The sequence below is a fragment of the Lactuca saligna genome, chromosome 8, assembly GCF_052625555.1.
Source record: "Lactuca saligna cultivar CGN05327 chromosome 8, ASM5262555v1, whole genome shotgun sequence".
Lineage (NCBI taxonomy): Eukaryota > Viridiplantae > Streptophyta > Magnoliopsida > Asterales > Asteraceae > Lactuca > Lactuca saligna.
The window spans coordinates 137,577,580-137,598,608 of record NC_136424.1 but is presented as its reverse complement, the minus strand read 5'-3'; the positions used below and the strand labels follow the sequence as shown (position 1 = coordinate 137,598,608).

The 21,029-nt window shown below is 35.2% G+C and overlaps 1 protein-coding gene across 3 annotated transcripts; it reads right to left on the bottom strand.

Annotated features, from left to right (window-relative positions):
• Positions 1-13,254: 13,254 nt before the first annotated feature.
• On the bottom strand, positions 13,255-20,248 carry LOC145013132 (protein trichome birefringence-like 34). Of its 3 annotated transcripts, none has more exons than XM_078971936.1 (6): positions 20,143-20,248; positions 19,523-20,043; positions 19,251-19,446; positions 14,007-14,203; positions 13,776-13,931; positions 13,255-13,662 (listed from the first exon to the last, which is right to left on the bottom strand). In XM_078971936.1, the coding sequence occupies exons 2-6, from the start codon at positions 19,882-19,884 to the stop codon at positions 13,308-13,310; spliced, it is 1,266 nt and encodes a 421-aa protein (XP_078828062.1). In that variant the 5' UTR covers positions 19,885-20,043; positions 20,143-20,248; the 3' UTR covers positions 13,255-13,307. The 3 variants fall into 3 exon arrangements, with proteins under 3 accessions (XP_078828062.1, XP_078828064.1, XP_078828063.1); XM_078971938.1 differs by lacking the exon at positions 20,143-20,248 and having other exon boundaries at positions 13,255-13,366; positions 13,447-13,662; positions 19,523-20,133; XM_078971937.1 differs by lacking the exon at positions 20,143-20,248 and having other exon boundaries at positions 14,058-14,203; positions 19,523-20,133.
• Between the last annotated feature and the right edge of the window lie 781 nt (positions 20,249-21,029).

The window sequence follows — 21,029 nt, the reverse complement described above, 5'->3', positions numbered from 1 at the left end:
ATATAAAGTCACTTTTGAAAACTTTAGTTCCAACCCCGAGAATTTTAAAAGTTAAAATTCAACCCTTATACATATAGTATTATAAGTTTATATATATATATATATATATATATATATATATATATATATATATGTATGTATGTGTGTGTGTATGTGTGTAAGAGCAAGTCAGTCTTACCATTAGTAGGCCTCGTTCACAAAGCCGATCTACAAGGGGTATAAGGTTGTTGCCTATAAAATGGCAGCTTAATGGGTGTCCACTCTCACACACTGCTTCCTTGACTGGTGGAGGGTCGTTATCCGAACAGGTAGGACAATGACTTTAGATTCTCATTAAAAGTATAATGATTATTATAAAGTAACTAAATGTTTTATAAATTCCCAATCTTAGTTACTTTAGGAAGATGTGAATTTGGTGCTATCCCATGAAATTACACTTTGCACTTTGCTTAAGTCGTTAATGGAGCGTGTGTGGTTAACCGACATGCTAACTTGGATTTATCAAGGTTGGCAAAGGGTAGCTTAAGGTTTATCATAGATCGGTGGAGCGTGTGTGGTTAACCGACACATCGATTAGGTGATAAAAATTAAGAGTACCAAGTATATTTTCATGGTTATTCACACATTGTTTTGTCATCCTCGGCATCCCAGTCACAAAACTTGAAGGGCATAATCGAGATTTAAACATGTCGTTGAATAGTTCAATGATTCTCAAAAGATCTAAAAGTTTCAAATCCAATTAAAACCTAATAATTTATTTCGTTTTTCATGGTGGAAATTGGTGAATCATCATTAGTCTACTTTCAAATATTTTATAGCTTGGATTACGGCATCTTTCTTCCAAATTATAAAATATTGTGTTGGATCCTAGCCTTAATATTTCATATTGGGTGTTCTATTAAGGTTATAAATCAACTAACTTGAATTTCTCTCATTTTAGATGTCTGGTTCAGAAAATTATGATCTTCCCAAATCTCTTGGAACAAGCTTTCATAATGAAGATGATGTCCCGCGATTGGATCATGGAAATCATACTTCTCTTCCTCCACCACCTCCAATTATTCTCCTTGACCCACAAGCTCGAAGACTTGAAAAGTTCAAGATCACTCAAGCCCTACTTGCAATGAAACATAAAAATGGAAGACATGTGTGCACTCATGTCTTAGAGATGAAGTCACACATTGACATGTTGATAATGTTGGGTGTCATTGTCCCAAGGAAGTTGGCTATTGACTGGGTTCTTCAGTCACTTCCGGAGTCGTTTAGTGAGTTCATTAAGGACTACTATGTGACAGATCACGACATGACCCTCATTGATCTTTCTTATTTGCTTGTTGCTGCTGAATTAGAAATGTTTTGGTGCACTAGAAAAGTAAATTTGGGTGGAAGGTCTATTTCTCAAACTTCCATGGACATTGAAAATGGTAACAATGGAAATCCAGAAAAGCTTTATCTTCCAAATGGAAAGGGATCGGCCTTGATGAACTCAGTTGACCAAAAGGTAAAGGGAAATGCTAAGTCTATGATAGTCTTGTGTACCATTCCCAAAGAGTCTATATGTTTTTATTGTCAAGAGAAGGGGCATTGATTGCAAACCTGCCCTAACTACCTGACAGATTTGAAAGAAGGAAGAATCTAAAAGTTTGACTCTGGTTCAGGTAAGTCCACTATCTAACTCTGTGAAGTTCCTAATTGTTGATTCTTAATACATGATGTGACTAGGTTGCATTTTGATGTTTTGATAGGAAATATGTAATATCATAGTTTTCATTTAAGGTTGCATAGTAAGGAAAAAGTTTTTTCTGCATTTTAATAAATAAATAAAATTTTGTGTTGTTTTATTTTATATCTCCTTGCAATGGAATTTATGAAAAATTGATGTTTGTATATTTCTAGCAATAATGGAAATGTGAATTTGATTCTTTCATTTGTGGTAGTGTATAAATTTACCAAAGAAGGAAAGATTCTCATCACCCAAGTTTTAATTAGACCGAAACTTGGAATCATGCAAGTTGTATTCTATGATGAATGAGAATTTTCATCTTTGGAAAATTAAAACTAATTCCTTCTTCATATGTATATGTGAGTCAAGTGAAGGACTAAGGGTTCGAATACACATTCTTGTGCATTGGTCAAGTCCACCACAAAGATCGATAAGACTATTCGTCATGATTTACTAAAGTTTAGTAAACATGGGTATAGTTACAAGTTTAAGTATAATTCTGAAACATTGGAAAAGTTTCAATGTATGACAGAACGAATGAGAAGAATCAAATTAGGCAGAAAGATAAAAGTTACTCAAATCTCAAAAGATGGGAGAGTACTTTAGTATCATGTTTTATGATCATCTTAATGATTATGAAACCATATCACAATTCATCATCTAAGGACATCCTAGTGCATTCTTATGGTTAAGAAGAGGAGTCATGAATTGTTGAAGTGGTTAAATCAAGAAGATGAGTCATACTTCGTTCCAAAACAATGCTTAGAGTCATACTCCAAGATTGTAACTTGAGTGACACATCTTAAAGAAGGTTTATAACACTTGTCAAATGTAAGGGTAAAATGTTTTCTACTCTTGTTCATTTGAAATTGGTAAGTTGTGATGTTTTGGATAAAACAAAGACCAACTAAAGCCAATTGTGTGAAGTGTTTGTCTTGATAAGAATCCGCACTATATCTTGAATATTTTTTTTGTCAAGGAATGGTTCTTAGCAAGAGAGTCTTATATGTTAAGAGGATAGTGGGAGTCTAAAAGATCCTGAAAGAGTTTCAAGAACTAACCAAGAATAAAACCTGTAGTTTATCACTAACGCATGACTTGAGGTTTGTAACCTATTGTGTTCACATATTCTTATTTATGTGCCTATTCTAGTTAAAGTTGACTATGAATCTGAGTTCTACAAGTTCTCAATTGTTTTCATAACAACCTGGAAGCAATGGTAGGCCTTGTGCTACCAAGTGGGAATAAGTTAAGATTACACAAATTTGGTCCATATAAGTTTGGGTTTGTCACTAACCTTGTCTTGTGATTATGATTTTCACAAATTCACATGGATAGTAATACGTACACCATAGAAATCTAAGTGTCATAAGGTTTCTCTCCGATTCATGAAAATGATGGTGAGGAAACGTTTTCCTGAGTAGATTCTAAGTAGATAGCATTTATGATATTTGCATTCTCAAAGTCGTTAGCGGAGCGTGTGTGGTTAACCGACACACTAACATGGACTTGTGAGAAATGGCAAAGGTCTAAACAATTAAGACTATGATTACGAATCTCTTTTCATAGTTCTGAATATTGTTTAGACAAACATGTGAGCTATCTAAAGAAAAGTGTATGATTTTGATAAAGTTTTATCAAAGCATCTCGTATCATAAATCCGAACTTTGGTAAGAAAGTCAATAAAGTATTGATTTCTAGAAGTCCAACTGAGTTCTGAGTACAAGTCAAAGCTAGTGGGAGCGTAAGTGTTATGCTAATAATTGTCATGTTAGTGGGAGCATGATAATTATGATAAGTGTTTCAAGTTAGCAATGTTAATTATAGAAAACAAAAGTTGGGAAAAAGTTATGTTGCTATAATTAAGGGAGAGAAAATTATACTTCATTTCAATTCTAAAAGCTTAGATTGAGATTTTTAATCATCTTTAGTCAAGGATATGTATATGAATTTTATGTTGGAATGGTTCAACATAAGGAAATTCTATATATATTGCATTCTCAAAATTCGATTACGATTACATCATCCTTCTTCATATTCAAATTATGGAAACATGGAAAATAATAAAAATATTGTACCAAAAGACTCGTCTAGGATCATATCTTTATGTGAGACATCCTGAATCGTGTCCCATATGATTCGGGTATAGGATCGATTACATGTAGTATAATATTTATTGTTTCTAAATTTTCCAAATGCCTAGGGCATTAAGAGGGGAAAAGGTCTAGAATTGGATATGACTAAAATGATTAATCATTTGTTGAGGACAATCTGAGGTTTTACCAAAGATTGGTTGCAGATGGATAGTTGGAAGTATGGTGTACATTTTTGGAAAGGACCATAATTGACACATTCTAAAAAAGAGGCAACTCTTGTTCAGAAGTGATAGTCAAAATGGGAATACGGAAATGTCTCTATAGGTGGAAGTTATTCAATCTGTGTAAGATTAGAAAAACTTAATGCAAGAAGGATGTTCAAAGGAATGTACTTTGAATTTGAGACTTCGTTTCCATGGAATTGATCTCCATTGGAGTACTTTTTAATGTTTGTTGCTAAGTCATTGTGACTTTGTGCATTGCCATTACAAGAGGATCAATGCATATGAGTTTAGAATCTAACTAATTTCGGTAAATGGTAGGAATTTGGAATTCTTACACTTACAATAAGGAATCAGGATTGTGAAATGAGAATCATTGGAATTATGTTTAATTGATCTATTCCATAAAGTAAGGATCATAGATAAACATAGTGTGCATACTTGGTGTATGGCATAACTATTGTTTGGACAAACATAGTGTGCATGGTTGGAGCATGGCATGACTATTGTTTTAATTCAAGTATTAAGTTGATTATTTGAAACATTATGCAATGAATAATGTGTAATCAATATGGTGATAAATAAAAAGTGTTTTATTTATATTCATAAGTTCTAAGACCATATTGGATTCGATTATTCTTGTGTTTCACTTTACATGTTTTGACTTCCCGAATAACTAGCTTATTCAAACTATCCACAGTCGATCATACTTTGGAAAAGGTATTAAAGCAAGACTGTCATGAAGGGTCTGTAGTTTGTCTGGGACAAAGTGGCTGCAGTGTTCATTAGTACTCTTGGAATGAGATTCGAGTATTGGATTCAACCCACGCTCATTTGAATCACTTCATGGATTTTATCACAAGTGAATCATGAGACGATAATATCTTATATTCTTCAAATAGAGACGTGTGAGTTGTAGTTGCGCGTCAGTTTCACATTGACATATGAAAACACAACCAGTAACTTGGTTGTTATAAAACATATCGTCGTGTGTAATTTGATGAGTAAGTATAAGCGAACACTTGAGTTAAAGTTTATCCATTCCTTTTACCCTTGGAGGGATAAAAGCGATATATGTGGGCCCCTCGATGATTTAGTGATGACACCCCTAAGTGCTTGGCCAAGCCTAGACTGATTTGATTTGTTCAATTAGTCAGTCGTCATAAATCAGAAATCGGGAAACAAAAAATGGACAGAGAGAATGATTATAAACCATGTCTCATTCCATATTATATCTAGAATGTAGGAATATATGATCCCTTATCTAATGGACACATCATTTGACTAGGTCAGAGTTCGACAGTGGTTTTAAGAGCTATGATTGCTAGTCGGGATCTTGGAGTCATGCAATAATAGTTTTATACTTATCCAAGTGGGAGACTGTTGGATTAGATGTCTAATCCCATAACTATTATTGGTATGTATTCGACCCAAGAGTAGCATGGTCCATTTGGGTTGCATGGCATCAGAACAATTGGATAGACAAAATGAGAAAAATGATACTTATGATTTATATTAATATATTATAGTTTCTAATATATTAATATGATATAATATTAGTTAATTAGTATTGATCAATAATTAATTTAGAATTAACTCCATGATCCCTTCCTTGATCGACCCGAAGATAATGGGAGTCGACTCAAGGATACCCCTGGTGATCTCTGACGCGATGAACTCACGTAGTCCCTCATCTACCGGCTTGGAACCTGATCCCGAACCTGACCCCTCTCCAGAACCGCCATCCACCAGCCTCGATCGAAGTACCACCATTCTACAATACATCACAACAATCATTAGATATACTGATGCTCCCTGAGGGATCATAGCTACTTACAAGTTCCTTGGTCTTGTCTTGGCCTTCCTTGGTTTGGGTACGGATCCTCTGCTTTCAGTAGTACGGGCCCATACTACCTTCCACATCTATCCGTACCTTCTTCAAGGACTGCCTCGACTCCACCAGATCCCTTACACTAAGGCTGGTTACTACTATACTCATCCCAGGCTCGCCCTAGGGAAATCTCCGGCTCTACTCGATCCAATCCTCAGCTGCTGCAGGCCTCCTTGTAATGCCAATTAGCCATCACCCGAACACCATCACATGCGATGAGACTCAGATAATCCTTCAAGTACCCGACTCGTCCCTACAACGGTTGGACTCAAACAAGAGCTGCGCAGTAGGATCAAATCCGGTACTCTAAGATTATTCAACTCTGATCACATGTGATGTGATGTATTCGCCTAATGGCTAATTCCCATTATTCGGAGTCCCACGTAGCACGAAGCAAGCAGCATTCGGACACGGGAAACAACTTCAAACAATTCCGCTCTCATAGAGAGGAACTGAACTAGCACACCGTGTTAGCTCATACTACCAGGCATACCCTAACAGGCTACCCTACCGCTGTCTACACTATACAAGCATGCAATTCACATATAGGTGGAACACATAAGGCAGGCACATAAAGCATCATTCCTAGATCCTTAGTCCTATTCTAGCATGCTGTTCTACAAAAGCTGATAAACATAACATAAACTGGTATGGGTACTTTGGGGAATACTTACTTGAGCTCGGACGGTCGCGCACATCACACACACTTTTGTTCTTTCTTAAACTCTTTTCTCCTTGTTAGAAATCATTTTCTTTAAAAAAAATCTTTTAATCCCTAGATTTGAGTTCAGACACCCCCGAAGGTGAGTCCGAATCCCTCAAACCATGGCTCTGATACCAACTTGTAACGACCCAATTTTCACGTCCGAAAATTTCGTTCGAAAACATTACTTTAGAACACATTAGCAATTAAAAACATTGTTTGATCAAACCATAACATAATGTAAACCATGTCTAAAAGCCAAACCATACAACCCATCAAAATATCAGAGTACAAATCCCAGTGAATCTCGTAAATGCGGAAACAAGAGTGTGTGCATGATGTGTTGCTACCGCGCCAGCTCCTTCCCCTTTGGAGAAGAGGTACCTGAAACCAAAACTGTAAAACGTAAGCACAAAGCTTAGTGAGTTCCCCCAACGTACCACATACCATACAAACACATAACATACATACTGCCAGGCTATTCTTGGGTGCCTGACTACCTGGTACGGCCATTCTGGGGTGCCGACCTACCCATACGGCCATTCTGGGGTGCCGTCCTACCCGTGTCAAGCCATTCTGGGGTGCTGACTACCCATGTCAAGCCATTCTGGGGTGCTGACTACCCATCGGTCCTAACAACCGATCCTCGGGGACTGGTCCCCTCTTACTACCTCTATCGCATAACATAACAGGCCAACATACAAACATATCATCACATACTGTCAGACATTTCTGGGGTGTCTGACTACCCTGCGGTCCTAACAACCGAACTCTACTACTATCGCATATAACGTATCATGCTAGCATATAACATATCAGGTAGTAGCAAACCTAGATGATATCACAAAGACAATCAGCTATCATACGTCTCCTACTGGTGGGCCGACATTGTGGCCTTAGACCCACCACTACTGGAAGGTAACTCACCTCAAAGTAGCTGCTGAATTGATCGGGAACTAACTGACTGACTGCTGCTGCTGCTCCGGAAATCCCCCGGCTGCAATTCCCACAACATACTAAATCAAACACTGCTAACTGTCCTTTGGGTAAAATGACCATTTTACCCCAGGTCTAGCCCTAAGTCAAAGTCAGAGTCAACTTTCAGTTGACCCGACTCGCCGAGTTGGCTCACCAACTTGTCGAGTTCCTATCCAGATGATTGTCCTGAGTCCCTGATTCTACTCGTCGAGTTAGGCTATGACTCGACGAGTTCTTCTTCTAAACTGACATTGAAGTTCTTCGTCCTACTTGCTGAGTTGTATGAACAACTCGTCGAGTTCATCTTCATCCGATGAACACTCATGCTTAGACTCGCCGAGTTGTATGAACAACTCGCCGAGTCTGTTCTTGATCTATGAAGATTGCCTTGGACTCGCTGAGTCATGACATTGACTCGCCGAGTACCTCCATAGATGAGTTCAGCTTCCAACTCACTGAGTCACACCCCATGACTCACTGCTCACTCGACACTACGAAAAAGGGACAAATTCGGTGACTCGCGAGCAGACTCGCCGAGTCACATGAACGACTCACCGAGTCGTTTCCATGCACCCATTAACTACACCGATTTGCTCGATTCCAGTCCATTCCATTCACAGATCTGGGCTTCTAGGACACGATTCACACGTAAAGTTTCCAACTTTACGTGTAGATATTCACCAATATGGATTTTAGGGCTCAAAGTGCACCAAAAGGGGTAGATCTAGGGCTTTCATGCAATATGACCCCATAAAGGCATTAGATCCAAGCTCCAGGGACTAAATCATGCCTAGATCTAAAGGCTAACAACTTATTACAACCCACAATGAACAAACAAGCTTGGGGAATGGCTCAAGAAGGACTTCCATGAAGCTAAAAGTGACTACAAGCTTGAAAACAGAGGGGAAACGAGCTATACCTCAAGGAAAACGTTGAGATGACACAAAGATATCTGGCCTCCTTCTCCTCTTCTTGATCTACTCTTCTTTCTCCATAAAATCTTCAAGAACACACCAAAACACTTCAATCTCTCAAGGAAATAAGGGTATAAATGATGTTGGGAGCTCTGAGGGTGAATGGGGGATGGCAAGGGGCGGATATGAGGTTTAAATAGTGTGCAAACCCCAGATACTTAGGGTTTCATCCAACAGCGGTGACTCGCCGAGTCGCCAACTTAAACGTGTCCTGGGTCTCGTCCCTACTCGGCGAGTCGGACCTATGACTCGCCGAGTCCAAGTCTAAAATGGTAAATACTCAAATAAGATTTACATACCACGAATCAGGTGCTACATTAACAAAAGTCAATGCTAATAAAAAAAACACTCTAACCACAACATGGAGCTCCTTGTGTCACATCGTGGGCTTGTTGGGAAAAAAATAGCCGACTCACATATCCTTGCCATTCCATGTCTATCCCTTGGCCACACCAGGACAAAATCATTGCTACTCAGAAAAATGACACATCATGGCAATGCCTTTGCCACATCATGAGAACCATCAGAAGTCCAAAAACTTCATTAAGTGCTTAATCCTTACAAATATAAACCCAAATCTCAGATGTACTTCTTTCAATGACTTAATGGATAAAGTTTCTAACTTTATCCATTAGGACTCCATGCCAAGGCTATATCTACAATTTTATGTCCGTTAAGTCCTTAATTAAGCCATAAATTTAACATGAAGACAAAATACACCAAACATGATCCTTTTTCTCAACAAAAGAAGTCTGAAGACCTAAGAAATCCACTACAAGTGTTGGAGTTCCTTAAGCTACAAAAACACCCAAGGAAAGGACTAAAACCACCCTAATATGACCTACAACTTGAATCTAAAAGAAGAGATGTCAATGTATGAACTTTATACCTCCAATAGTTTAGAAAAATGAAAAGAATATTGGATCTAAACTTGATCCTTGCTTCCTTGTAGATTTCCTTTTTCGCAAAATCCACCAAAAATCCAAGAACAAAGCTCCAAAAGTAATGAAATGGACTCTCAATCATACATGGAGGCTAGGGTTTCATTTGTAAGGGTTGGAGGCTGAAGAGAATGCCTTAAACCTAAAGTTTAGGGACTTAAATATGGCAGAAACCCTAAAAGGTCATGGGCTTAGGCTGTAGCTGCTGCCACGTTGTGGCATTCTTCTTGCCACGATGTGGCGGCCATCCAAAACACGCATTTTGTATCTTCTATGCCATGTCGTGGCAGTCCATCCTCCTTTTCATGGCACCTAGCTTTCCCAAAAAACTTCCCTTTGATTTTTTCCAAGTTCTCAATTGACCTATATAGGAAACAAGTATTAAAACCAATCCTCATGTATACGACCCCTTTACCATTTTACGTTATCTTTGTGTGCACGAATTAAGGGTTTATACTTGTTTCCTTGATAACCGCTAACTTCTTTCTTAGAAGAAACCTTGGACATCTAAATACATATAAAAGAATGACCAAAACCATATCATGTCGGTACTTTAACCTACAGTGATCTCCACAATGTACTACATGCTCCATAATGGAGTCCAAGCATGCCTTACGACGAACTATACATATATCACCAACCCAAAATAATGGGATCATGAGACGATATGACATGAGTGACATATTTCAACGCATGAAATCCGCCATGACATGCCAACCTATGCGTAAACACCACCCCCAAGGGACATATGTGTCTTGTGAACTAGGCACGATCATATGACCAATCAATGAATTTCTTTCCAAGCAGTTAAAAATACTTTCGTTGCATTTGTTTCTCAAATTAAGATATTATTTAGATGTATTAAATGGTGTAAAAAATTACAGATTGAAGCTTTGAGTTTAGTAATGGCTGCAACCCGTTTTTTTAGAAAACAGGTCGAGAAGGAAACCATTTTAAAAAAAAATGGGTATTAGGGGAGTTAAGAGCATGTTAGTAAACATAAAATTGTTTTTAATTGAAGTTAAAATTAGGTCTCTAAAAAATATGTCTTTATATCTTATTTTACCCTTCTACTTATGTTTTAAATTAAACTAAACCCTCAATATATATATATATATATATATATATATATATATATATATATATATATATATATATATATATAACAGCCCGGAATTTTCAGGTATTTATTTTGGATTTATTTATGGAAATTGTGAGTGGACTCGGCGAGTTGGAGCTCAAACTCGCCGAGTAGGATCGCGGATTTGGGCACGGGTTCACGTCCAGACTCGACGAGTCCAAGGGTGGACTCGGCGAGTCCACGCTGTGTGGTGAAACCCTAATTTCCGGGGATTGAGACTTATTTAAAGGGCCTTATGGCCGTCATTTGTGCTCACCCAACCCTTAGAGAGAAACCCTTGAGTGCTTGAACGTTTTGAGAGAAAAAGGAAGCATTCTTGACCTTATGTGTGTCATTTAGAAAAGAAGGAGAAGATTCTAGGCAAGAGGAAGCAAAGGAGGTTCCTATTCTGTGGATTTGAAGCTTAGATCATCGATCTAGAGGTATGATTTCGGTTTATCTTCTGTTTTTTGAAGTATAATGGGATTTAGGGTTTCTTATGGACATTTATGGGATGATTTGATGCCAAATAGTTCCCTTCTTGTGTTGAGGCTCTGGATCTGGATCCATAGAGGTCCAGAGAACCTCACTCATCAAGCTTTATGTATGGCAATGGAGTTTATGACCTTGAGTTGTAGTATTTGAGACAAAAACATCATATATGGTCATATAGAGATTGTATGTGCATCAAGGTAGTGACTTTACATGCTAAATAAGCTTGGAAGGACTGGATCTATGGGTTAATGGACTGGATCTGACCTTATGAGCAAGTTTGAGTCATTGCATGGCACGGACTCGTTAAGTCCGAAGAACAGACTCGACGAGTAGTATGAATAATGCCCGACCACACAGCGAGTGGTCTTGCCGAGTTGGGGAGGGTTGACTCAGTGAGTCAGGGGGAAGTCAGAGTGGACAGGTGGACTGAGTCAAGCTGGACTCGCCGAGTTGTTCTTGAGACTCGGCGAGTTGAGTCATGGTGGCCCCACAACTCATGCCAGGTGGAACTCGTCAAGTTAAAGAGAATACTCGACGTGTCAACGGAGGATTTCAGGGAAATCAGTGTATACGCTCAGACTCGCTGAGTCGCTATAGTGCACTCGTCGAGTCGGGTCAAAGTTGACCGTTAACCGTTGATCTAAGTTGACTTATTAAAGAGTAGTCAACCTTAGTTGGGAAAGTGTTAATTAGAGATGTATTGTGATTTAGGAGGACTTTAGCTCGGGAGATCGAGCACTAGTGATTTCAGGATTCACAACTTACCGAGACACGCGAGGTAAGTCTTCTCACTATACTTTACCTTGAGTAGGTAACCAGAGTTATGTGATAGAGTATTTGTATGCTATGTATGTTATATGTTGTACTGCATTATTTCTATGTGATTTATGCTGTGTGTGTTTACAGAGTTAGAACCTGAGGGTTTACAGAGTTTGGGTGCACGGACCCACAAAGTTATAGCCTCGAGTGGCTAATATGTGTTATATGTGGTATTTTGGGGAACTCACTAAGCTTTGTGCTTACAGTGTTTGATGTTATTGTTTCAGGTACTAGTGACGATCGCGGGAAGGCGCCGACTTGATCCGTACACACGCACGAAGTTTATACATTTGTGATCTTGGGATTTTGTATTTACTTGAATTGGATAATTAAATATAGTTGTTTTATGAATATTAAATGAATTATGTTTTATAAAAATTTGAAAAATTTGTTTTGAAATTTACGGTGTTACAAAATTAGTTAAATGTTATTTAATTTTATAAATTATGTTTCTTTATTTGGTTTAATATTAAAAAAAAAGTATAATGATAGTGGAGTGGTAACTATTTCCAAGGGTAGTAGTGTGGTACTACATATAGTAGAAATGATGCGATGCAGATCCGACAACACTTTTCTATTATGTAGTGACTATACTTTGTAGCCTAATAGCATAGTATCAAGTCATAGTGTGTATAATTTCAAGGAGGGAAATCCATACAATTATCTGATTTTATGCTGATTTCTTGTGCTGCACAGGGTAATAGACTTAATTATGTACCTGATTTGATGGAATTGTAGTTGTTAAGAACAAGATCGATAACATAGATAAATACATGGTTTGAGTAGAAAACAAAAACACGGGTTAACAAAAGAAAAAAGAATATATATTCTAAAAACTATTTTTTTATTAGAATAAAGATAAAAATTTCTATACAATTTGTTAAATTTTTTAGAGTAACTAACCGAATGAATATGTTACTCTCAATTTTTAGAATCTTATAGTTTGCCCATTTTTAGGCCTCAAATTTCGTTCTTTAGACCTTCAATTTTCTCAAATTATTCACTGCATTTCCGTTTTTTTTTAAATATTCATGTGATTAGATAACTTCTTAATTTTAGTAAATTTGTGTCAATTTTAATTTTCCAAAATTTTACAATGTACGTCAAATTATCTACACCTATATAAAAGGTTAAATATTTAGAAACATATTAGGAATGAATGAACATTTTTCTTTCGTGAACATTTAAGAATTTTAATTAAGCCACAACATAAACAAGCACATTCCAATGAGGATGATCACTATATATTTATAAGATTCATGTTTCACAGTAAACCACAATAACAAATTAATCTACTTGAAGTTTACATATTACTATATATACGACTTTGTCCAAAGAAATAAATTTTATTTTAGTCCTCGAAGAATATAAGCTAAGAGTAGCTCATTCCAAATATCTGGGACACCTGGAAGGCACCAATGTGTACAATCAGCATAACGTGAAGGATTGGATAGTTGTTTTGCTTTCAAATTAGAATAGAACAACCTATGAATAGATGGATGCCCATCTTTCCTATATTGTGTCAATTGTGTTATATTCACCATTTTCACATCAACCCCTCTTTCTTTTAAATTCTTTAATGTCAACTCTAATGTTCTCATCATTTTTAAATCTGAACCACTTTCCCAAAAGTGTTCTTTTGTTACTGGCTCCGTCTCATTTAAACAATTGTCATTGTCTTGCATGCCCCAATCTATGCCCCTGAACGTAAACGTACAAAAAAAAAAAAGCAAAAATTGTCATTTATTATAGATCATAAACTAAAAATCTAATAATTTTTAGAAACCAAAAAAACAAAGTTAAAGATATATTACTTGTGGTGTGTTGCAGTCATACTCATGAAGTAGGATTGAGTCCTTGCATGGTTTATATGAGTACGCACCCATTTTGACCATATTCTTAGAACCATTTTATAGGCACGATGGTTGGTGACTACGTTGTATTTTGTAGAATCTTCAAGTGAATCATACCTAACGATGACAAATATTATAGCTTATTAATTCAAACTATCATGACTAATGTGAATCTTGGAAGTATGAACTCACAAGATTTTTAGTGTAGGTGTCCCCCACCAAAGATATGAGTTAAAAACTAACACATCTGCATTAACCCAATTTTTTGCATGTTTCTCTATCGAGTGGATATGAACTACGCGATCAGTTCTTTTATGTTTTGTTGGGTGATCCGCATTAGATTCAACCAACAATGGAGCCCAATAGAAGTCAATCGAAACGTCATAATCCTGCATTAATATAAACATAGAAGTAATTATATTATTATAAACCTATGAATTCAAAGATAGTGAAAGCATAAACCCCATGTAATATGGTTACGTAGTCGTTTTCCCACTCATGATTCAAATATGTAAGCACTATTATGAGTTGCTTATCGATGCCCTTGACACTAAGTTGCAATTATAAGAGTATAAATGGGTGTTTTGAATTTTGTTAGGAAAAAATGTCTTTAAAATTGGTATAAATTAAAACATGTACTTCACACCAACAAAGAAAATATTTGTATAATACCTAAATCATGATAATCTTTTCCTTTTATGTTTTGAATAATAGTTTTTGGATTCAAAAGCAGTTCTATGGCAACACATATCATTTGTTATTGAAGTTATACAAACATTATGAATCCTGATATTTGAAAAAGGGTCTCCAAAACTATGTTCATTTACTCGTTGTAAAAAAAATTATCCGAATTTTTGAAAAAAGGACCGTGTCCAGAAACAATCAGACTCAGCAACTCACAATGCAACCTCATATATATAAATCTATCATGTAGACTTTATGAATTTCAAATATGTAATGAAATGTAACTAAAGCTGTCACGTTAATTATGATTGGTAGTACAAGTTTATGTAAAAGTTTTGTTATTGTCAAGAGTTATTATGGTTAGCGGAATAACGACACAAATGTGTAACCATAACCCGTTAACTAACATCCAAATTTCAATATTGTTTTTCTCATGATAATTTTGTTAATACCGATATAGTGTTTGTTACAAGATTTTATTGGCAAAACAAAATGCGAATATGACTTTTCACACTATATAATTTTTAAGAACTAAACCAACATTTTTTAATCTAAGAAACTTGAACCCTATAATAATGAAAAGAATTCTAATTACCAAATAAATGTTAACATTTCCTAATCTCAAAGACTTTGTAAACCAAGGAACCGAATAACTCCCATATGGGGAGAATTCGACTTACATTTCTGTAAACTCCACCATGAAACGAACTCCATCTTTAATAGAGAAACTCCAATCCCATAAAAAGTGAGGTACAAATCACATATCACAGCAACCAAGAATTAAACTTGAATACCAAACAAGCTTGAAAAGTGCTCAAACTTGGACAACATAATTGGCATCAAATCTAGTAATAATTCTAAGTGATAGTATGGCCCTCACAAATTTGAGTGCACATCTTCAAAAATGTCTTTGATGGTGTGAGCTGAAGGGTTCAATTTCATTTTTTTTTTTTTGTGTGTTTGCCAAGACGATGCTACATAATTAGAGGACATATCTTTTAATAAGTGGTTGAAAAAAGCAGGGATATGGATATATGGGAATTTCAAAATTATAGAAATGGAAGTAATACCTAAAGTTGTCAATTTTGCAAGTTTATCAGGAAAGCTGGGTATCACCTTAAAAGGTTTACAAGAATTGATTTGAACCCTATAACACTTTTAGATAAAATTAATTATATATGTAATTATGTTGAAAGAAAATCGACTAAACCATGTTGTAGGTTGTAGGTTTAATTAAAAACTCGATTTAGGCCTGTGAAGGTGTAGGAATAAAATCGAACTAAACCATGTTGTAGGTTGGTGGGGCCCGTTTGAATTGAATGGGCAGGCTCGATATGTTATGGGTGGGCTCATATGTTTATTTGATATTTTGGTGAACTCACTAATCTTCGTACTTATGGTTATGTTTATTGTATCAGGTTCTTTTAGTTTCAAACAGAAGGCTCGGTTTGTTCGCACTGCATCCTCTCAAGTTTTATTTCCACTATTCATTTTATTATTTCACTCTGATATTGAGAATACATGATACTTTGATTTTCTTTTGAACAAATGAATGAATTATTTTTGTTGTTTGAAATATGAAATTTTTACTTAATATTTTTAGAAAGTTACAACATGAGGAATTAGAACATCCAAGAACTCAAAATTTTGGGTGAAAATCCTTTTGGAAAACCATAAGGGACTAGACTTGTGTTATTAATAAATCTGATAAAATGAATAAAAGGAAAACGGTATATAGTTGTTACAGAGAGGAGATGATAATTTATGATGGTTAGAATGATTAAAGTAAGCCTATATTTATAAGCTGAGAAATTAGAATCATAAATAATACAAACAGTTTATATCTACCAATAATGTTTTAATTTCTAATCCTAAAAACTTGGAAACCAAGCAACTGAATAACCCCCAAAGAAAGAAGATTTGGGTTCACATTTCAACAACTTAGTGCACATTTTATTGTTTTCACCTCTATGAATGTTCTTACTAACTTTTATTTGTCAGACGCCTACAAAAATCTACTTTACATACGTCCTAAGTTGACATCATAATGTCTTATTTGCAAAACTTTAAAAATTGTTTTGAAAGTATTAAAGTTTCAATTTCATACAATGTCACATTTGTAGATTTTATTACAAATAAGAAACATTCTATTGTTAACTCGCACATATTATGGTTGTGTTTAAAGTGGTAGCCAAAAAACTAGATTGTAGCTTATAAATAAATTATCTCAACTAGCTTATCAAACAAAAGGTTACCTTTAGTTAATAAATTACGATATATCATAGTAAAGCTTTTCTACTAATCTTATTTATAGATACTAACAATTTTAATCTCACCATATCATTTTTTAATAAAAATCAATATAACTAACTAAGTAGTATTTAACAATATATTACTAATTATTTTGTAATACTTAGTTTTTAATATTATATATTTCCAAACTTACCAAATTATTAACTTCTTATTAATACTTTTATTACATTTTAAATTATGATTTACAAGTTTTGAATGTTTATATATCCATTTTACGTTATATTAAGCAAACCAGCCAATTTTTTAATTAACAGAATAATAAATAAAAACCTAGCCCTGAAAAAAAATGATTGCAAAGATATTATAGATTTACGTGAAAAAACTATGTTCTGAAAAACTTCATACAATATGTTAATTTTTTATGTTTATTTGACTGAAAAGGTATTGTTATAAATTCCTATTAAAAAAATTATTATTTTTGCACTATTACAACTGTTTATGTACGCAACAAGATAATTCATCTTACCAATTGGATAGATCATTACCAATAGGCATGCAAAAACCGCTTTTTTTTTATGAACCGGACCGGTTCAGAAAACCGGTTCGGTTCAAGTCCAAGTAGTCAAAATCGGTTCACACCAAAACCAGTTCGGTTCCAAACCGGTTCACATCCAAAAATATCCGAACATATGTAAATCGGTTCGGTTTATTAGAAACCGGTTCAACGAAAACCGGTTCAGAAAATCGGTAAAAAACCGGATCAAAAAACCGGTTCGACGCAAATAAGGTTTTCTAATTTTTTTTTTTTTTTTGTTTTTGGGCTAATAAGTGGAAAATAGGAATGGTTCAAAACCGGTTCGACGCAAAAAACCGGTTCAAAACCGGATCAAAATCGGATCAAAAAACCGGTTCGAAACCGGATCACACGGTCAAAATGGCGAATTGGTTCGGTCCGGAGGTTCGGTTCATGCCTGAACCGGTTCGGAGGTAAACCGGTTTCCGGTTCACTGACCGGTTCGGTTTGTGAACCGGTTTTTTCGGTCACCTCTAATTACCACCCTCTTAATTTTAATTTGATACAACTTCTAATTTTCTAAAACTATAAGCCCATCAAGCCCATTTCTAGTTTCCAAATTCCTAGTGTTCACTGTTCACTTTGCTTTCCATTTTTTAAAAAGTGCCAACTGCCATACATGACATTGACTTATGTCACGTGTTAATCAACTTACATATTATTCATCATTAAATGTATCATATACTCAACAATGAATAGCCGAATAGGGTCTATTTCTAAAGACTAAAGATGTAGATTGTTACATTCTCACTCTCTTGAAAGAATTATATCTTAGTATTAATATAGTTTCTATTGAACCCCACATATCGCAATATTCTTCGTTAACAATATTGGTATAGTATAATGGTTATAAGAAACCCCTTACATTTACGACTATTTTTTTATTGCGACGAAGAAAAAGTTGCTACATTATAGAAATCTAGAATTAGTTATTGTATATTATCATCACTCTATCTTTCATACTTATCATTTCATGTCACTATAATCTTAGCTTTCACACCTTACAAATCCATAAAACCTTTCACACCTAGCCTTACACATGCATAAGGGCTTTATAGCTCTTTATCATGATAGTAACACATATGGGCAAATCAGTATGATATAAATGAAACGATCATGATTTCAAATAAGTTTGGATGGTATCTCGGGTACTAGCTCAACCATAAAAATTTATAGCAACTTGGCATAGACAAAAACGTCTATACATGCATTAATCATTATACATAAGCATTAATGAAAATAACAGTACAGTTTCCAGATTTTAGACAACTTCTGACACTTCCTACTATACTATAAATATGTATTCAACCCTTCTATTTTTCTCGAATAATATACACCTTTAGGTTTTTACTAAATGGTAACACGTACTATTTATTTTTACAGTTTAAATGCATATCTATATTAAAATCCTGTGAAAATAATGTGTGGTAGATTCTATATACGCCAACAATATATCTTATCCCAATGCACTTGTTTTCATTGCTTCTTCCTAGGGGTAGTTGAATGTGTTATAAAAGCTCATTTTGGAATATATATATATATATATATATATATATATATATATATATATATATATATATATATATATATATATATATATATATATATATATATATATATATATATTCAATACAATTCGATTTTCATTTTTCTAGTTTTCACAATTACATCAATTAATAATTTTAGTTTTGTTACACCGGTTAAAAATCATTTCAACTACATTTTTGTTTTTTCTTAAACTAGTGGGAAGTAACATTATGGTTGTTGACAAGACTATAGTTATAGATGTTTAGTAGGTAAGTTTTTATGCTACTTTAACACAACCAACACTATCGAGAAGTTGTTCACTCACTTATCAACCAATAAATTAACTAGAAACCATAACTTATCACAAAAATAATAGTATTACGTGATTGAATACTTACAAATGCTTTGAAGGTGAGCAACGAGACATCCTGAACTTGTTTAACTTCCTGGATCTTGTGCATCTTCTTCCTCCCTGGAGGAATGACAGCTTGAAGCATACAAACAATCGACACCCATTGGTTCCTATTCACTGAATCTCCGACAAACATTATTCGTTTACCCCTTAGCTTCTCAAGAACTTGTTTGGCATCAAATCTACACATGTATACATATTCAACAATGAAATAAAAAAATTCATAACATAATTTGAAATCACAAGTAATGTCGGGACCTTGGAAGGTTGCAAGCATGGGGTTGCCATCTCCATTGTTGATACTTGGAATCCATTCTTCCATATTGTCCACAAGCAAACTCACCAGGAATATAAGGGCATTCTTGTTCTTTGTATAGAGGATAAGAATCGTTGTCGTGAACCCATTTGCCGGAGAACAAATCACACCCTTCTAAAGAATCGTAAACACTAGGACTGTGAGCTATGGTAGCCGGACTCGCCGGAGTGGTGTATTGTTCGTCGGTGTTGACATAATACACGGCGGTGGTAGTGAGTGCTCCTATTATGAAAAAGATAATGAGACTGCTTTCGAACATATGTTTCACATCCCATATTTTTACCAATCGCTTCTTCTTCTCCATCTTTATCTCTCTGAATGAGTATAGAAGAAAGAAATCACAGACTTAACTATGGGTTACCACCGGGTGCTTCTTTTTCATCACCACCACCTCCGGCGCCGATGGATTGGGAGATGTAAGCGTGTGGTTTACGGAGATGTACTACTACATGGTATTGCGGGCCTGCATTTTTATTTTAGAATAGATTCTCACGTTAGTTGTTTCGAGTTTTGATCTTGAAACTGGTGAGTGAAATTGGAATCTGAGCTATTTAATTATGACCTCTACTGGAAGTTTGTGTCAGTCTTTCTCTCTCTTCCTCTTTCCTCTGTCTGCATATTTCACATTTCTGTAGTTCTACTCTCTCAGCACGTGACGAGGAAAGCAATGGTCGTTATGAAAGTAAAATAATTGATGAAATGAAAGTAGGAATATATGTTTGGGCATTCACATCAAGTTTTGACCAATGCCTATAGGAGTTTTTCATCAAAAATAACAAATCGAAGTTGATGTTACTTATTAATAGTTATATATTTAACCCAAACAAAAGTTTACAAACTGTCCTTTTTGCTTGTTAATTTTTCAGTAAAACAGTTTTACGAAACATTTTTTTTTTATTTAAGGCAGTTGTATGAAACATTGCATACCAATAGTTCTTACGGTTAACTTTGTTAACATATTTTTTTAAATGCTTATGAAATAATAAAAATACCATTTTTTTCACACAAATAGTTCTTATGACTCCTTCCCTCCCTCCTTCTCTCATGGCCTTTTGAACCTATAATCAACCATAAAATTCTTGGCTATAAATCTGAAAGTGGTTCTCTTCTTCATATGATCGAGGTCATCAAAACATTCAAGAATAATCGATTCCAAAGCTCCCATGTGTTCCACTGCTCTTTATTAACTTCAACAAAAAAAAAAAAAAAAAAAAAAACTAGGAGGATATCAAATATCCAAAAGCAACTAAAAAACCTAATAATTCAAAACAAATACCTGATGAAGATCAAGGTATCGATTTGTATGTGTGTGTGTGTGTCAACCACCAAGGAACTGGCTGTCAGAGGTAATTAATGATGAATCGACCTTGCTTGAGCATCGACTAAGGGAAAATCAAACCTACAAATCATTTTACAATGAGAGAAGGGAGAATTGAAAGTAGATAATAA